At 47.0% G+C, this 18,475-nt stretch overlaps 1 protein-coding gene across 1 annotated transcript in view; it reads right to left on the reverse strand.

Moving 5' to 3' along the window:
- LOC119400146 (fatty acid synthase) overlaps window positions 1–18,475 on the reverse strand; it is a 69,753-nt gene that overhangs the window by 23,140 nt on the left and 28,138 nt on the right. Inside the window, exons 9-14 of the mRNA XM_037667126.2 lie at window positions 17,243–17,472; window positions 8,549–8,752; window positions 7,514–7,771; window positions 6,314–6,530; window positions 830–1,084; window positions 52–225 (exon numbers count right to left, since the gene is read on the reverse strand). Coding sequence (XP_037523054.1) covers window positions 52–225; window positions 830–1,084; window positions 6,314–6,530; window positions 7,514–7,771; window positions 8,549–8,752; window positions 17,243–17,472 — 1,338 coding nt within the window. The remainder of the gene's footprint in view (window positions 1–51; window positions 226–829; window positions 1,085–6,313; window positions 6,531–7,513; window positions 7,772–8,548; window positions 8,753–17,242; window positions 17,473–18,475) is intronic.

The following is an 18,475-nucleotide window of genomic DNA, read 5'->3' on the forward strand; positions in this document are numbered from 1 at the left end:
ACATGTATCTGTGATCGAATGTACATGTTGGTGACTTGTCACCAGACTTACCGGAGTCTCCGACTTTGTCCACGACCTTAGAGTGAACTCCGGGATCAATCGTGCACGACTGTAACCTCACCGGCAGCATAAAGGTCCTCAGTGGCTCAGCCAGTATGCACATTTGAAGCAGTGAGTCGATGAAGGTCACCCAGTTGTCCTCCCACCTGAGCTTCCCGTGCGGCTCTGATAGAGGAGGACGTGTGTGAGAACGAGAGTGAGCAGGCTTGTCCTCATATATTGCTAGCAATTACTGTTTCATTGCAATTTCGGATGGGGCTGAAATATCCCCATCTTTTATCCCCACTAACTTCTTCACCCTAGTCCAATGCAAGATGGTGGTCCGTTACTGCGCTTGCAAGCGAGTGCGCGAATTGGACGTCATCTCGCTGTATACTAACTGATTATCATCACCAGCAGCAGCTTGTCTTACGTCCACAAGCTACTAATGTTAGCTAATAGCTGCAATATTTGCAAATCTCATAAAGGCGTCGTTTCTTTCTCTCTTTCCCCTACTGCATTTCTCATTTCCTGGCCCAAGATGTATGGTTAAAGTAATAATTGTAAGTTGTGACCGGTTATTTGACCTTCGTTCTTACGACCTGCCAAACTCTGTTCTTTTCACCCTAAACTATCCAATACCTGCCACAAGTCCATTTTAATCTTTAACCCGCCATCCACTCTTAATCCTAATTTCTTCGCTCCATAGCAAGCTCGCCCCGCTGTCCTCGAGGACAGTCTGTCGACTCCCGATCCATCGACCCGTCCGACCCGTCCGAATGCGACTTACTGTTGATATCGGCTTTAAGGATGCCCTGGAAGGCACCGTAGTACTCGTAGCCCCGAAGCCTAAGTTCCTTGTACACGTCCGCAGTGTCCAGGTCGTAGTCGACCTCCTCGAGGGGTGTCCCAGGTGGGTCCCTAGTGAGCAGCTTCTCGCCTTCTTCGGCCGCACGGATGCGACCCTTCGCTACCACAGCGCCAGCCTCACACACTTCGAATTCGCCAGACACTGGCATCGTGATCACTTGGAAGCGTACGGATCCTGAGTACGACAAACAAATGATTTTGTTCAATAGGTACACTCAAACCTTATTATAACAAAGTCACATCTGCCACGAAAATAACTTCGTTATATCCGAAAATTTGTTATAAAGGTTTATTTTTTACACTCTGTTTATGACAAGACTATTCTTCATTTACTTCGTTATAACCGATAATTCGTTATATCCATGTTCTTTATATCGAGGTTTCAGTGTATAGGCAAAGCCGTGGTCATCGTACGCTGGAAACGTGTTCACAGGAAAGCACAGCCCCCACTCCAGGACGCAAGGCTTCATGATCATCATAAGCAGAGCTACACCCGCTGCAAGGCCTATCCCATGTTTTCTGTTAGTTTTTTTTTTTTTTTCAATCAACCCGGTCCTGTGCTTGCTGCGGCAACGTTATCGCGGCAAACTTCTTTGACCTCATCTGCCCACCTAACTTTTTGCCTCCCCCTCCCGCGCTTGCCTACTCTTAGAATGTAGTCTGTTACTCTTAATGACCAGCGGTTGTCTTGCCTTCTCGTTACATACCCTGCCCATCCTCATCGCGCTCTGTTTCGCTTGTCATTATGTTCAGTCGCGCAGCCAGCCAGCCAGCCAGCCAGCCACGCACGCACGCACGCACGCACACACACGCACACACACACACACACACACACACACACACACACACACACACACACACACACACACACACACACAACACACACACACACACACACACACACACACACACACACACACACACACACACACACACACACACACACAAACACGACATACCTAAAGTAAAGGTAAGGTTTCCGCCTACTTCAACAGCACTTTTATGACAACAGTGTACCCACTACGTGTGTGTGCGAAAATGCGCGCACTAATGAGTGTGCCCTTTGTAATGATTGGCGTGCTTTAAACCAGCAGCAATGCGCGCGTCACGCTTTTTCGACGTTGCGATGTAAGCGTGTTCTATAGGGAATACGCGCAGTAATGTGTGTGCCTTTTGTAATGGGTGGCCGGCTTTAAACCACTAACTCATTATGAAATTCACATGGTGTGACGCCCGATGGCAGTGTACGCTTGTGCCAAGTTTTACTGCGACATCACAACTCGTACTGTGACGCCTGTACACAAAACGCGTAGTTGGGGGTGGGGTAGCCAAACGGGTCATCTTGGTTTCAGCTTTATATCTCGGAAACTTTTTCATATTTTATTGTGAAGTTTTGCGTGCTCAACAGGAAAGATTTCGACCTTCACTTTGTGCGATTTCAACCCTGTAGCTTTTGTTCCTATTTTGTGTTTAAGTACCAAGTTTTATAGTGGAGTGTAAAACGAAAAACACTATTACCGTGAAATATCTGGCACGCTAAGTCTACAAGGTAGTGGCATTAACCCTTAGCTCTAAAGCCGGGCTCCAACTTTTCTCACAAGAAAAAAAATATTGTCGTCACATGTCACGTGCCGTAAGAGAGACTTTCCCATTAATAATGTTTTTCTTAATTACAACTTAAACAGTTCTTCGAAATTTCAAGTGCACGCTATTTGTAAGGGATGTACGTATAATCTGAGAAAACTTCAGCGCAATCGGTCGGATAGTTTTTCAGAAAAGGTGCATCAAGTTTCGAAAATTTTCAAAAAACTGGTCGTGAGAAAAAACGCGCCTTTATGTTTAAAAACATGCGCGGAAAGTGCTCACAACATAAACCAGTGACTACGCTACGAACGCATTACTGCTGGCAAAATTTTCAATCGGAACTTATGAAATTGGTAGGAAATGAATAAATTTAACCGATCTGGCCATATTTATTATAAAAAATACATGCACGCAGAAACGATGATGGAAAACAAGGTGTAATCAAGCCCTTGCAATTATCAGGAAGCCCGGTTTTTGGCGCCATTTCTAAACGGCTTCGAGTGCTCCCACGCGCTCGCCAATAATGCATGGTTTTACTCCTCAGAGTGTGTATTATTTTTGAGTAATGAAATGAAAAAATCGCTCTTTTTGTCCATCTACCCTACCATACCCCTTTAAACACCAGCGTAGCCGACGTGCCTGGTAAGCCAACGATGTGCACACAACTACTTCATTTACAAAATCATCTTGATCTACCTCGTAACGCTTGACTTTAAGCCAAAAAATTGCAGCGTATACAGGTACTCGTTGACTGCTTCGCATGAAACCGATTCCCACAATGCGTGTGATCTGCCGATTTTTTTTCTTCTTATGAAACTGCATACTGCCATTTTATTGTAACGAGTATTGTGAACTCATGGGAAAACACCCACTATATCACTGCGGCAAGATTAGATAACAGGAAATAGCCCCGCTAGAACTAGTTAAAATCAGGGTGTCGGAACGGAACGAAAACGGAAAACGAAAAACGAAAAAAACAATATTTTTGACCGGAACGAAAACGTAACCGAAACTTTATATATTATTTCGTTCTGGAGTGGAACCGAAATTTTTTCAATCGTTTTTCGGTTCACGAGAAAACTTCGCGATCCGGAACAACTGAGCTCGTGCAATGTGAGCATATCTCAGGGCACAGTACTAACGCGTACCTCAGGCAGGAATTCCAAAGCAAAGATATGTTGAAATTGTGCGAAAAACGAAAACAGTGGCAACCAGAGATGTTTATATTAACGCAAGTGGACATTTGCGCGCGTGTCACGCAGGACAAAGTGGAGAGGGCATTGTCGGCGTTGAAGTTCGTTACAGCGAAAGCTGTTATGAGATCACAACAGCTCATTTTGGGGCCATAGTTGTCCGCCGCCGCCGGTGTCCGTGACCGCTATCGCGTGAAATAAGAAAAAAAATTGAATGAGGAACATATTTCTAGGGTTGGATGGGATTTTAACCCGCGCCCTCGGCGTGGCAGTCGGGTCTTTCACCACAGTGCCACGCTGGTGCTTGTAACTCCTTCGCAAAAATACTCTATCGAGGCGTCATGTCGGGTGGGGATTCGTGTTAACATATGTAATATAGCGTGGCAGAAGAAAATAACAACCAGTCATCACACAATGCTAATAGCATAAAGTGTGTGGTTTAATGCTTCCCACCAGTGTTGCCGAGGTGCCACTCCAGAAGTGAAGTGACTCCGAAATCATTCCACATTTTCGCAACCCCGGAATGAAATGGGGGCAACGCTTGGAGGAATGGAATGAGAATGGAATTGAGCGCCTTTTTCACGCAATGGAATGGGAATGGAATTGCATCTTTTTCCGAAAATAGAGCACGTTTTCGTCTACGTGCTGTTTTTCAAACTTCAAACATTAGTAAGTCAGAGCCTCGAATTTAAGAATAAAGCAGTATTTTTAAGATGGCTTGGCTGATTACAAGCATGGTACATTTATAAGCAACGCGTCTACTACAAACAGAGGCATAAGTTAGTGTACAAACAAATTCATTATCCCAGCAGGTAGTGAAGGGAGAAACAACCCCTGCGCGTTTGTTCGCATTGATACCCCCACACGAAAGTGGCGAATACTCTATGCACAGCCTGATCTTTATCTCACGAGCACTTTAGTACCTGACACACGTGAATAACCTTTGCGACAACGAAGACACTGCATACCTGCGCACAGGCGAACACAGAAAGCTCTCCTCACTACATCCATGCTTGCGAGGCGCGCTTGACAACCATGAGTGCTGACGAGCAGTGCGTCCCAGTGTTCCGTATTCGATGCAAAGGCACAAGGTGCCCCAGAGGTGCACTGTTCCAACTAATACCAGCAAATCAAGAGGGTTTTGTTCCCCATATTAACCAAATCTTAGTTTTCTCCATATTCACGACCGCTCCAGACGCGTGGTAAAACGGCTTAGTCTTCTTGAATACTACTTTTTTCAGCATAAAAATACGCTATGTCGTCATTTTAGCGTTGGCACATTTAAGCTTAAACATTATTAAAACACCACCATTCGGTAAAACATGCTCACCATGCAAATACAATAGGTAGCGGAAGAACTGTCCCTATGGGAATAAGTACGGTGGTTGTACTGCACGAGATGTCACCAAGCTACAATCCCTCGACCTTGGTAACGTGTTTTGCGTACTTCTGCAGTTCTTAATGCATCTGATGGAATCAGCTTTATGGGGCGTTCATTCTTGACTCGATAAAACTATCAAGATGCCTTTCCTACTTTGAAGAATTACAGGAATGGAATTGAACTGCCCAGCCATTCCCGGAGTGGAAATGGGCTAAGTTTTTTCATTCCGAGGAATTGAAAGGAATGGAATTGCGGCAAGTCCTAATTCCCCGGAATGGAACTGGAATGGTAGGGAGGCTCCCATTCCGCAACACTGCAAGTTCACACTCACTGCAAAGTGCTCAGCCATAATTCCTCATCGTCATCAGCTACAGCACAAAGTGCACTGACTTATACAGATGTGTAGCGGGTACCACGTTTCTCCAAAAAAATGACGAAAAATTGCATAGTAGGAACCACGATACTTGCGAAAAATTACGATGATTTATGGCGTAGTGGATACCTTGCATGTGTACTTGTATTAGTTGCCCCGAGAGAATCTACAACGGGCTCTACAAAGTCCTCTCTTCCAGCTTTCGCTGTGACTGTGCTGCGTGTTCCCCGCCGGCCTGGCGATCCTTTTATCAGAACAGCGGTCTCGGACATCAGAGAGTACACTCAGTGACGTGCTGCTTCTGAGGTCGTGCTCACTCCCTGGACACAAAGCACTGAGCCCACTAAAAAAATCGTATTTGTCTTTTGAGAAAATAAATACTATGACTTTGAAATTAATCTGCTGTGTGCAAGTTGGTAGGAATTCGCGGTAGAGTTGCTTCCGCTCCTCTGAAGAACGTGTTTTGCCCTTGTCCCACTTTCCAAAGAGGAGGGCAAGTCACTACATCACAAATCCAATGTTCTATATGATTACTTTAACTTCAAATTTTTGCGAAAAAAAAACGTTACGAACCGTTACGGAACATTTTTTTTTTCGTTCCGGATCAGAAACGGAACGAAACTTTTTGCGGTGGAACGAAACTAAAACCGAAACGAAAAACATTTCGTTCCGACACCCTGGTTAAAATATGCGAATGACATCGCGATCCCATGCAGTGAATGCACGCTATGGATTGCCATGCATTGCACCGTCTGGGCGACGACCATCCTCAGCGTGGTGTTATTCGTCGCGAACACATACATCAAAGTGCAAAGAAACAAACTGGTAGCCGAAATTAAACAATCGACGATAGCGAGAATCAGCAAAGTTTACCAGACTTTGGCAGGATGGTGGCTCGACACAGGGTGACGTCCTCGAAGATAACGGGAACCTGGTGCAAGCGCTTCTCGAGACGCCTGGCCAGGGATCTCCAGGCGAGGACCAAGTAACCTGTAGCCGGGTACAACACACGTCCGTCCGGCCGATGGCCGCTCAAATACTGGTCGCCGCTGTTGGTCTCCAAGTCGACTTCGACTATCTCTTCCAGCGCCTGCACGTCATCAATCACGATCAGCTTCGCCCAGGAGTACGTACCACTCCCACCAAACGCATCACGCACATAAGCTACTGACTATGGCTAGACGTAGAAGTTAGTGTCCCATGGAACAACGTTAAGAGGCCCCTAAACTACTCAGAGGTCAAAGACGAGAGTGGCTTTTTTCCCGCCTTTACTACATTTACAGCGGGCACTATATCTGCTTCCCGCCACTTATTTCATCATAAAACACGGGGGCAATGTCAGCACTAAACGTTTCACCTATGAGAATTTCGTGCTTTACGGCTACACGCTGTCATCTCCGCTTGCGCAGTCGAAAACGCACAAAGCAAAGTGAAATCAGTTAAATCGCGCACGATTGCCAGGCTACACAGAAAGATTAACTTGCGTAAAGATGAAATCGAATGCCTTAACAGTTATCTTTCACGTAGACCCCCACGCGTGTCGGATTGATAGGTTCGCCCATTGCATGGGCATGCGCAGTTAAGATTTTGTTCCTTCTTTCTTTTCCGCCGTTGTGCGTCTCTTCAGTTGTTAGTCGGCGTTTGTGGTGTAGTGACTACTTTCTTGTGTCCGTGTTTGCACGCCCTGTTTTTTTAGAATGTAACCAGAAGGTTCGTGCGACTGCATGGTAAAGCGATGCCGGAGACAATTCACAACTGATGTTTCTCGTATATGGACCAATCGAGAGCTTATTTCCTCATGACGTCACATGATACTACTGGAGCCGCGCATTGTGCCAAAAAGACGGAAAACGCCAGGAGAGGCTAACGCTTTCGTTGTTTGCATGATCGGGGGTTGTTTAGGGGCCCTTTACATGCGGTGTTCCTGAAAGCATTGTTCCACTACAAACGCAGCATGCTCGATTACAGGAATCCTTCAGAGGTGCAGTCGAAGCTTAAGTGGTGATCCACATCAAATATACGCAGATGGTACGGATGCGATGTGTAAGGGCATGGTTAATCGCTCCACCTTACCATTGCCGCCGTGGGGAAGTCCTTCCACCCAGCCACCGTCCAGCTCTGCGTGTGGTCCCAGCTGACCAGGTGGGCGATGTTGGGCGTGCCACGCGGCACGGGCCACGGAACCGGCGGGTAGAGAGGCGACAGATCCATCTGCACTCCCAGGGTGTGCAGTCGTCCCAGCGAGTTGAGGAAGAAAGCCAGGTTGTCAACGTGTCGCTTCATCAGGCCCAGACTGGTGGCGTGAGGACCCAGAGCACGACGCAAGATCGCCTGCAGGGTATAAATGCGTGCATGCACCAAGTACGAAAGACACATCAGACAATGTACAACTTTATTCATCCTAGCGGAGCAATACTTACACAGATAGCTGCACAAGATCTATCCTCGCTATCGCTGCACGGTCATAGCCGTTCGAGTGAAAGGCGGCAGACTTCCTTCCTTCATAATATTTCCCTAGTCTTCGAAGAAACGTTGGCCACTTATAGTTTTTGTTCCACCTGCCACAGCCATATATTAAGACTGAAGTTCAACGAAACATGGAGGTCTGTAATGATGGTAAGTGGTCGTACAAAGAATGTCGCTGGAGCCAATGTTTTGACAAGGGAATTTGGCTTTGTCAGGGCAACTTTTTCTTCTGTCTGTCTGTCTGTCTGTCTGTCTGTCTGTCTGTCTGTCTGTCTGTCTGTCTGTCTGTCTGTCTGTCTGTCTGTCTGTCTGTCTATCTATCTATCTATCTATCTATCTATCTATCTATCTATCTATCTATCTATCTATCTATCTATCTATCTATCTATCTATCTATCTATCTATCTATCTATCTATCTATCCTTCCATCTATCTACGCATTCATCCGTTCTTCTAGCCATCCATCCATCCATCCATACATCCATTCATCCATCCATCCATCCATCCATCCATTCATTTATCTGTTTATTCAACCATCTAAACTCGCTACAAGCGGGTGGACGACAGACACTTCATTCTCTTTCTAGGGTACAATATAACAATTGTGTTGCTTCCAGGCGAACACGCATCAAGCCTCCTCACCTGCAGCAGGCAGTGTGGTCCAATCTCGACCACGATGGCGTCTTCCGGCACGTGGGTCAGGGCCTCCCGAAAGAGCACGGGCGTGAGGAAGTTGTTGGTGTGGTACTCGGCAGAGCACTGCTGTGAGCTGGGTTCCTTCCAGCGGCTCTCCGGCACTGACGAGCTGATCCAACGCTCGCTGCGGGGCTTGGGCTCGGGAATAATCTGGTTGATCGAGAGAGAGAGAGAGAGAGACTAAGTGAACGTGTGTGGGAGAAGAAAGAAAGGAATGCATTGAAATGACAGACAAGTGAGCCAAAAGTAGATACTGTTAACTACCTACCACGATAACAGGGAGTATGAAGGTAAAAAAAGAAAATAATGTTCCAGAAACGGTAAAGCGCAGAGCAATTACAAAGGGTGTGGTTTGCTGTCCTGCATGGGTGAAGGATAAAATGTATCTCAATAAAAATTAAGACGGAAAAACCGAGAAGGAAAAACAACGAACGTAAAGAGTTGAAACAGTTCATGGTTACCCAACAACGTCCTAAAGACTATATCAGTTGAATCTGTAGTGTGTTATCTGGTAATCGAGAAAACCAAGTAAGGCAGAGGTTCCCGGGAAGATGAAAGCTTGAAGAGATGAAAAATGCTTGAACACGGAGTGTTGCAGGAGCCAACGTTGCTGCAAGTGGTCTTGTATTCTTCAAGGCAGCCACCTGACAGTTGCCTTGAAGAAGATAAGGCCACTTGTAGAAGCGTCGGCTCCTGTGACACCCCGCGTTCAAGAATTTTTCATCTGGGAATCAGGAGTAGCACAAGTTGACTTTCCACAGAAGAATTGCATTGCTAGCAATGAACGAGAACATTCTGTTCTGATGTCACAGAGCAGGAAGGCATGAACAAAGTAGTAAACAGAGGAGGACTTGGTCTGCATCCTTCCCTTGCTTTCTTGCACGAGGAGGTGGTGCCTATAGTTTATTAGTTTCCTATACAATACTTCGGCTCAATTAGTCTTCCCTCGTTTGACCGTAGCGGTAGCTTGACATCTCCCATTCACTCTTACGTAGTTCTTCACTAGCGTGAATGAGTTTACAGTGCTACGTTAGCAATCCAAATATGACTAACTCAGAAAAGACTGGTATTCCCTTGATAGTTACTGAGAGAAAATGGTCACACGCACATTCAATTCAGAATGTTGGGCAGCCTTTTCCTGAACGTATTTCTTGTTAACGTAGCGGTAATGCATATAATATTAGATGGAAAAAAATTTAAAAGAAAGTTCTACGTGAATTTTACGCCAGTGACCCCACAGCCGTGACGCCAGTATACATACGACGTCTTCGATATTGATACGTTTTCTCTTATTTTGGCGATTAGCAGCGACCCGGTAAATTATCTTTAGACTCGCTCAGTTCACTCTTAAATCAAATTTATAATATAACGTATTCAGTAGTTTTAAGACAGTTTAAATAGACACTATCAATACCCATGATACAGCGGCGAACTATGGTGCGAGAACTCCTACGCAACGTAGCCATCCCCTTTCCGGTTTTGTAGTCTTAGCTGAACAAACCTCCCATCATGGAAACATCGTCTTTTTCTTTGCTACTGTGAAATAATATCTTCCAAATGCAGTTAACATAAATTTTGGTCTATAGCGGTCCTTTAAAACAAGACTCGCGATTTTTTTTGTTTTTTTCTTGGCTAGTATTGTCTCCATTGCATACCAGCACTTCCGATCAATAAAGGAGCCATTCTGACAACCTTTGGACAGGAAAACACAGTTGTGTCACGACACTTATTGAGTCGGGAGATGAGTACAATTTCCCGAACTCGACGACCCTTGTCTGAAGACTAGCCCAGCGTCTAGCGGCTGAATAGGTGGTTAACCGCAGACGTCTTATTCATAAAATTTATTTATAAAATTCTGCGGACAAGGAGGCCAAGCACGGTGAACAAGATATACACGATTCTTTACAAAAAAAAGCAGAATGAAAAAAATTCAGCGGATCCCATGCGTTGTGGGAATCGGTTTCACGCGAAGCAGTCAGCCAGTACTTCTATGCTGTAATTTCCGGCTTTGAGCCAAGCGTTACGAGGTGGATTGACGTGTTTATGTTGTAGTGGTAGCAGTTGCACATCGTGGGCTTACCAGGCACGTCGACAACACTGGCGTTTAAAGGGTAGCTTATGGTGCGACGTAACGTGAGCCCTCAGGTTAGAGTACATACGTCAGTATTACCGAAACTAAGCGCACTTTATGGTGCAATCATGTGAATATCATACGTAACTTTCGTTAATGTATTCATCCGGGGTCGAGCAATGATTCAATATAGCTTGCTGAATCACAGGAATACAAATGTAATGTTTATTAGACTGCTATAGAAGCGGAGGCCAACACTGGAACCACGCACAGTAATCTGATAGGACGCCTGTGTCGTAAGAGTACATATGAAGTGTTTATTGCTTTCTTGTAAAAATTAGACTGCCAGCAACACAACCACGATTGACGCTGCACCAAGATTGCGCCTGCATAGGATGTTTTAGATGCGAAGTATCTTAAGGCGGAGCTCAATCCGGTGGTGGTGGTGGTGGTGGTGTGCCTTCTGACCACCCTTACTGCGCATGCGCATACCCTCTCCACACACCTCCTCTCCCCTCTCCACACCTCCTCTCCACTTCCCCTCTCCCATTCCCCTCTCCCCTTCCCCTCTCCCCTTCTCCTCTCCACTTTCCCCCTCTCCCCTCCCCCTTTCCACTCTTCCTCTGAAACGCGGGCTAGACATGCCGAAATTCTCTCCTGCTCAACGCCGCGATGAGCTCGAGCGCATGCGCGTCCCCTCCCCTTCTCTCTCCTCTCCTACGCTGCCCCCCTCTCGCCCGCCTGTAGGCCGCGTTCCCCGCTCGCCCTGTGAGAATTAACGGCCAGGCTAGATGGAAGATACGACGCGTGTAGCGTCCCTCTTCGCGTTCCACGACGCGAGGTCGGTAGCATGCCCAACGAACGCCAACGGAACGCGATCGTGCAAGTGCTCCGGCTTCGCATCGCCTCATGGTCCCCTTTAGCGGGAGATGGTGTAATTTTTTCCAAACCAGTTTATAGACCTGGCGTGGCTCTGTGCTAGAATAACTGATTGCCATGCAGGATCCTTGGGTTCGATTCCTTCTGCGATCCTAATGTTTTATTCTTTCCATTCGTTGGGTCAACGTTCCCGATGTCATTTAAATTACCAATGCCTGTTCTCGCCGTTCCTGGTTAGATATAAACTGTCCATCACTTGTGGCGCATACCCGTACACCGCGGCTCGTGGTAAACGGGTATGTGCCACACGTGTCCGGAGGAAAGGGTTTGACGACGTACGCGACAGGATGTTCATGTTATTCATGTCATGACCCGACAGTCATATTCGTCAAATCCTCTTACCCTCCTATGCTAATTTTGTTCTACACCAAGTTAAGGAGGCGATCATGAGAGCACCCAGACGTAGGCGGATAGATAGATAGATAGATAGATAGATAGATAGATAGATAGATAGATAGATAGATAGATAGATAGATAGATAGATAGATAGATAGATAGATAGATAGATAGATAGATAGATAGATAGATAGATAGATAGATAGATAGATAGATAGATAGATAGATAGATAGATAGATAGATAGATAGATAGATAGATAGATAGATAGATAGATAGATAGAAACGCTCAAAGTGCCAAAGCTTCGCTAAGAAATGCTTCGCATTTAACAAGGTTGGAACACGCTTTTCGCACAATTTCATTGGTGGTAAGGTAGAGAATCAAGATTAAGAAAGACTAAGAAAAATTGAGCAACTTGGTTGTAATACAACTCTAAGGAAGCCATGAAATAACAAATATTTACAAAAATGGTATACACGTAATGGGCGCTGGGGCAATGCTTCAGTTACTGTATTCCAGTCAGCTATTATTTGTGCGAAAAAAGAGTAACGAAAAGTGCTGTCCTTGCGAAAATTTCTGTTAGATAACAAGGGTACTGGTGCCGAGTGGGTCTGTTTATCAATGAGGATACGCATGCTGCAGTGTCTAATGTATAGCCAATGATTAATTATGTCTGAAACTTTTGCCGACTTTGTTTGTTTCTTCGACTTTGTAATCATTCAATGCCGTTTGCGGTTAGTAATGCAGAAGGCCAGTCTGTACACACAAACTTACTGTAAATAAATGACACTGCTTTTCTTCGAATTCTTTCAAGGTATATATTGTAGTACTATAGACAGAGACCGTGGTGTTCTAAAAATGATTTCAACTGAAAGTAGCAGCTTATAAACACTGTTGACATTGCTTAAACAGGACAGGTTACGCGTAATCAAACATATTTTATTTTTTGACACTCTATCAATCATTAGGCGTCCACCTGTATGTCACACTCGATGCGGCTGCCTTGTCTCGCGTGGGTTCCGCGGCGACCAGCTCTTGGGCCCGACTCGGATTTCTTCCACTTGCTGAACTTTGTGAATACTCATTCACAGAAGAACTACGGCAAATTACCAACTTGGTCTCGGTACCGGGGAGTGTAGTGCACGCACTGTCGAAGTGCGCAACAAACACGCCGTAGCTTGAAAGGCAACCCGGCTCGAAAGCTGCCGCAGGTATACGTCTCTGTGCTCCACGGCAACAGCGTAGTACGGGTTGGGCCGTCCTTTGAGGTCTTCAGAATTAACCGACTGTTCGTGTGGAGCGCCCCTGCTATCCACGCCGCCGCCGAAGACACGGTACGCTATGACGCCAAGTCACACCACTTCCACAAGTCTTGCTGGAATGTGTCCTTTGGCGGCCGCTCCGGCTGCAGGGTCACATGCACCCCGGTGACCGCGGGTTGCGGTTTACGGTGACCTCGCAGCGATCTCCGGGCACCACGTGGTCCACCACGCCGGGAAAGCCCAGCAGTCGGCGCAGCTGGGGCGCAGTGGACGGTCCCTGGCCGGAATTCCGAGCAGAAGATACCCAAGGGCCACGGCGTCGTATTGGCAGACGGGACACACACCCAAGACGTAGGGCCTGAATGCTTTTTTCCAACTTCCCGAACATTGTCGTTCCGCACTTGCCGGAGTTCCTCGACGGCTTCTCAGAAGACGAGCCCTCGGCACTTTGCGTGCGCATTGCGCTCGTTGTCGACTTGCGCAACAAACGCGTGTCGTAGCCCAGTAGGCTTCCCGGCGCTGTCACAGGTACGTCCTTGAGCTCCGTGGCAGTCAACGCGTCGTGTGGGATACATTGTTCTTCGATGTCTTCCCAAGGGACCCAAAACGAGTGTGGACCGTCCTCGCGATCTACGCCCCCGCCGTTGGCAGGATACGCCGAGTCGCACCTCATTACGATGATCTCCTCGAACATGTCTTTTGGAGGCCGTTCCGGCTGCAGGTCCACGTGCACCTCGAAGACTGGGTTCTCGTACGCGGCGCGATCGACAGGCACTACGCTGTCCAGGACGTCGAGAAAGCGTAGCAGTCGGCGCAGCTGGGGTGCAGTAGGACACTGGCCGGAGTACAAGCAGGCACTACGCATCGACATCTCTCTGCTGCTCCTCAACCGCTCGTCTTGAGGAGCCGTCGGCGTGGTAGGCGTAGGCACCGGCAGGAGCAGCCTACGCGAGAGCGGCACGTCGGTGGGCGGCAATTTCCCCGCGTTGAGCGACGGCGGGAGCATTCTTCTCGGTTCAATAGTTCACAGTGTCGGCAACAGCACTGTGACCATAGGGAACGGTCTTCCTACTCAAGGCGTGCCCGAAGAACAACTGCTAGAGATGAACAGCTAGGCACGAGTGAGATCGAACGGCGCCTCCGGCCGTTAATGATGACGATGATGATTGCCTTTATGAATGGCTCACGCACACTCTGGGAGATTGGCCAAGAAACGAATAATTCATAGATAAAAGTGGTCACATTAATTGTATGACTAATGAATTCTAGAATAGTTGCAATAAATTAATAATGCTAATTTAGAAATTTGAAATCAAAACCGGCCATCTTTGTTTCCCTCCTTCTTTTGACTCTTGTTCCTCAATGGTTCATACCCACCACAGGGAATTGGCCAAGAACCAACGGACTGTTTTACGATTGTTTTTCTGAATTTGGTAAGCAGGATGATCTTGTGTCATTATAGCGTTGTTGCGAGAGCATGAAATGAAACGTTAGAAAAGATGAAAGAAGTAGATATAGCTTTTCAGCATAAATAATAATACCGAATCCGAGGAGCTGGAACAACTTCCTCTTTCTTCATCCCAACGTCCATTGCTCTTTATCTATTCTCAGTAGATATTTTCTTTTTTTTTTTGCGTGAGATGTAGAAATGGTAACGTCAACGAGCGATTAATCAATGGAAAGGTCTACCACAAGACAATTCAGTTGTCATCGAAGTCCAGCTTCTCATCTTCAAGGTTGATCGTTTAAGCCTGTAGTATTAATCACTCTCAGGCATCGTCAAGAGCGGGGCCAGAATTTAGAAAATGTGCCGTGAATGCCGAGCGTATGCAGCGTTTTACCGCTGCACTGGTCGTGGACGGCTTTCTTCTGAGTCCAGAGCGATACTAGAGCCGATAAAGCAAACGCTTCCCCTCTTCTCGATAATGCCGCACAAGCCGTTCAGCACCGTAACGACACCCTCTCATGGAGGAAGAAAATTATGACAAAAAACTCCGAATTAAGAGAATTTTATACAGTGCGGAGCATTTTTCTTGGAAGCGAGAACGAGGTTGGGGGGGGGGGAGGGTTTCTTTATTAGTTTATAATATTTTGGTTAAAACGACTGATGCAGTCTAATAGAAGGGCATTGATTTAATTAAGGAAAGTTACTTGAAGGAATATTGCCACGCCCGCTTCTTCTTTTATTTTGATGTATTCGGGTTTGACCAGCAAGGGCGGTTATCAACGCTCGACGCTGACCGCGCCGCATTGTTCGAGAAATTTCGCGAGTGTAGTAGATCGTTTTGTTAAGATTGCACGCAGGACGCGAATAGTCTAGATTATTCCAGTGCTTGCGCGACCACCAGTGATAAGACTGGAAAGTTCGATGCGTGATGTATAAAAGACGGCGCATCCCAGCCATGAGCGATCGACGGTCGACGCTCTGTTCGCCGCTATCAGTGCATTGCTGTAGTTTATCTTTCAGTTTTCCGGCCACAAGTTCGGCCAAATAAAGTGTTTCATCTCTGACGTGCTGACTGCTGCCTTCGACGACGTCACGACCACGTGACAATATCCTATAAATTGTAGCCCGAAACGCCAACGCACGTGGAGCTCGAAGAGCCTGTGTGTTCTTGGATATAGGCGTGCGCACGAGGGGGGTAGGTTGGCCCCCCCCTGCCCTCCTATAGGGGGCGCTAGTTTGGCCCCATACCATTACTCAGTCGCACCTTTCATGTCATTTTTTAATGCTTAGGGTTATGGCTCCCATGTTTTGTGAAGACAATGGTGACTAAGGAGTCCTGATGTTGCATCAAAATAAGTGTTCCCTTCCCACGTCGACTCTGGAGAGCCGGGCACCATTTCTGAGACGCGCTTCTCCACTTCATTTTCATCTTTGCATCCATTGCAGAACTGTCTTCCGGACTCGACCAACGGGTTAGGGGGACGTGCCGCGGTGAAATTTGCCCTCCCCCCTAATAGACAACCCTGCGGACGCCACAGAGTCTGTACAGACTTTAGAAGAAAAGCTTCTTTAAGGCCCATGTTTTAAGATCTCCGAACCCAAGAGCACCGAAATTACCCTATACACTGCAAACGTTACCAATTTCTGAGACCTCTGGCAGACTTTACCGTAGTATTCAACTTTACTCGACCAACTTAAGTCAGCTCCATGTGTCATGGGGGGGGGGGGGGGGGGGAGGGAGTTGGTTGTTACTTAGTAAAACTTGTTCTTGGGCTAGTTTATACGTGGTTACTGAAATACAAAACGACACGTACTGTCAAGGAAGGATAGCACAGAACAGAAAATGGCGTGCTCAGTGGGTTGGTGCTCAATGTGATAGCAGAGCAACAGGACATAGACGCAAGACAGATGTAGATAGGACTCTGCACCTGTCCTGTGTACTTCTCGGCCTCGTGTTCCTTGATGAGCTGTTCTTAAGATAATAGACGTGCGCAGGGTTCTCCATTAGGAGGAGCAAAGTCTCATCGCAGCGCCTCCCCCCTTTCCCCACCAAACGGTCGAGTCCAAAACACGACATGCTTCACAATGGTGAAAAAAATAACAATGAAGCGTTGACGTGCTTCGACTCTTGGCCGATTCCCGGAGTGGGTATGCATGTCAATCATCCCAGGAGCATCATCATCTCACAATCGCCTGCATTTGGTCCGTGGCTCTCTGGGTGTAAAGATAGAGGAAGTGGACAGTTTTTGGAATCCAACACGAGGGGCCTTCACCCGCCATTATCCCAAAAAGCCTCCGCGCCTATAACCCCGCTCTGCAAACAACTACAGGACAAGTCCAAGCAACGGTATGGGGCAGATTGTTCGCTAAGCATATTTAGCAAACAATCTCCCCCAGGAACAAGTTATTCTATAGCATGGGGCAGACTTTGCGCCTCCCACCTCTTTAGGTGATTGGGGGGAGGGCTGTCACCCTTGCCTCCCCCCCTCCATCCCCCATGCGCACGCCTATGCTTAAAATGTATACATTACATTGGGCCAAACGCGATCATTCGTTGATCTTAGTTCATTTCTACGTCGTCTCACCTTGCGCAGGGCGTCGTGCAGCGCCGGGCCGACGTGGTCGATGTGCGGGCTGTGGAAGGCGACGTCTAGGCTGTTCACCTCGCGTGAGAACACGTTCTCAGCCTTGAGCTCAGCGACCATCTTGGCGACGGCCTCGGCGGGTCCGGACACCGTCACGGAGTCCTCGGCGTTGTGACACGCGAGGTACACGCCCGGGGGACAACGCCTCGCAGCCTCCGCCCACGTCAGCCCTACACGAAAGAGCGGTTTCGGATTCGCCTGAGCCTCTAAGGCCAAATTCAACAAGATTATGGACCGCGTAGAAAGGCCTGTAGTTTAACAGTGCAGACGTGTAGGATCGAGCCTCTGTGCAAGATTTGACGCTTGAAATGCAAGCGGAAGCATCACGAATATCTCGCTAAAATAGCAGTATTAAGGGGACACTAAAGTAAACACTGAATCAGTTTAGATTGATAATTTCTACTAGGAGAACTCTAATGTCTAATTTCACTATCATATGTTTATTAATAGAGGATACAATCTATGTCAAGGTCTACTTTTTTTAAATTCCGCGCTGAAATCCCCGCACGCGACGTCACGGATTTCAAAGTGTACTTTTCGTATTTTGGCGACGTTGACTCAACGAAGTATTCTGACACTCGGTATGTTAAGTATATATGGCCCCTTGACATGACAATGTACTCCATTTTCACCGATTAGTAACTGCACAGAGCCTAGTATACACCTTCCACATCTATGACGTCGCGGCGTGTGATGCGGCTATGTGAAGGTGGCGTCACCACCCACATTTTCTTTTTTTTTTCGCTTTTGCTCGCTCGCCAAGCCTCTTCTCGCGGCGAGCGTGACGATTTCAGGATTGTAAAAGAGTGACTTACTAATATGAGAAAAATCGTTTTTCTCTTTGGTGTCAATTTAGCATATGGGCGTAGCCAGAGGGGGATGCAGAGGGGGAGGGAGCTTACGACCGCGCTGCAATTTCTTAGTTTCTATGCATGTATACAAACTTGCACACATACAAACACACACACGGCCATACATATGAAGGGATGGTCTTCCTCTTCTCCCCACACCTCGAGAAATGAAATGCTTGCTCCACCCTTGGCACATTTGGTATTAAAGTGACGGACAACGCCACCATTACCCATGGCAGAGAGTTACGCATGACCCAGAATGCGCAATTCTTCGATGTATGCATATCAGTGTGACTCGCGAATTTTAAAGCATATCTTGAAC

The sequence above is a fragment of the Rhipicephalus sanguineus genome, chromosome 7 (genome assembly GCF_013339695.2).
Source record: "Rhipicephalus sanguineus isolate Rsan-2018 chromosome 7, BIME_Rsan_1.4, whole genome shotgun sequence".
NCBI classification, from domain to species: Eukaryota; Metazoa; Arthropoda; class Arachnida; order Ixodida; family Ixodidae; genus Rhipicephalus; species Rhipicephalus sanguineus.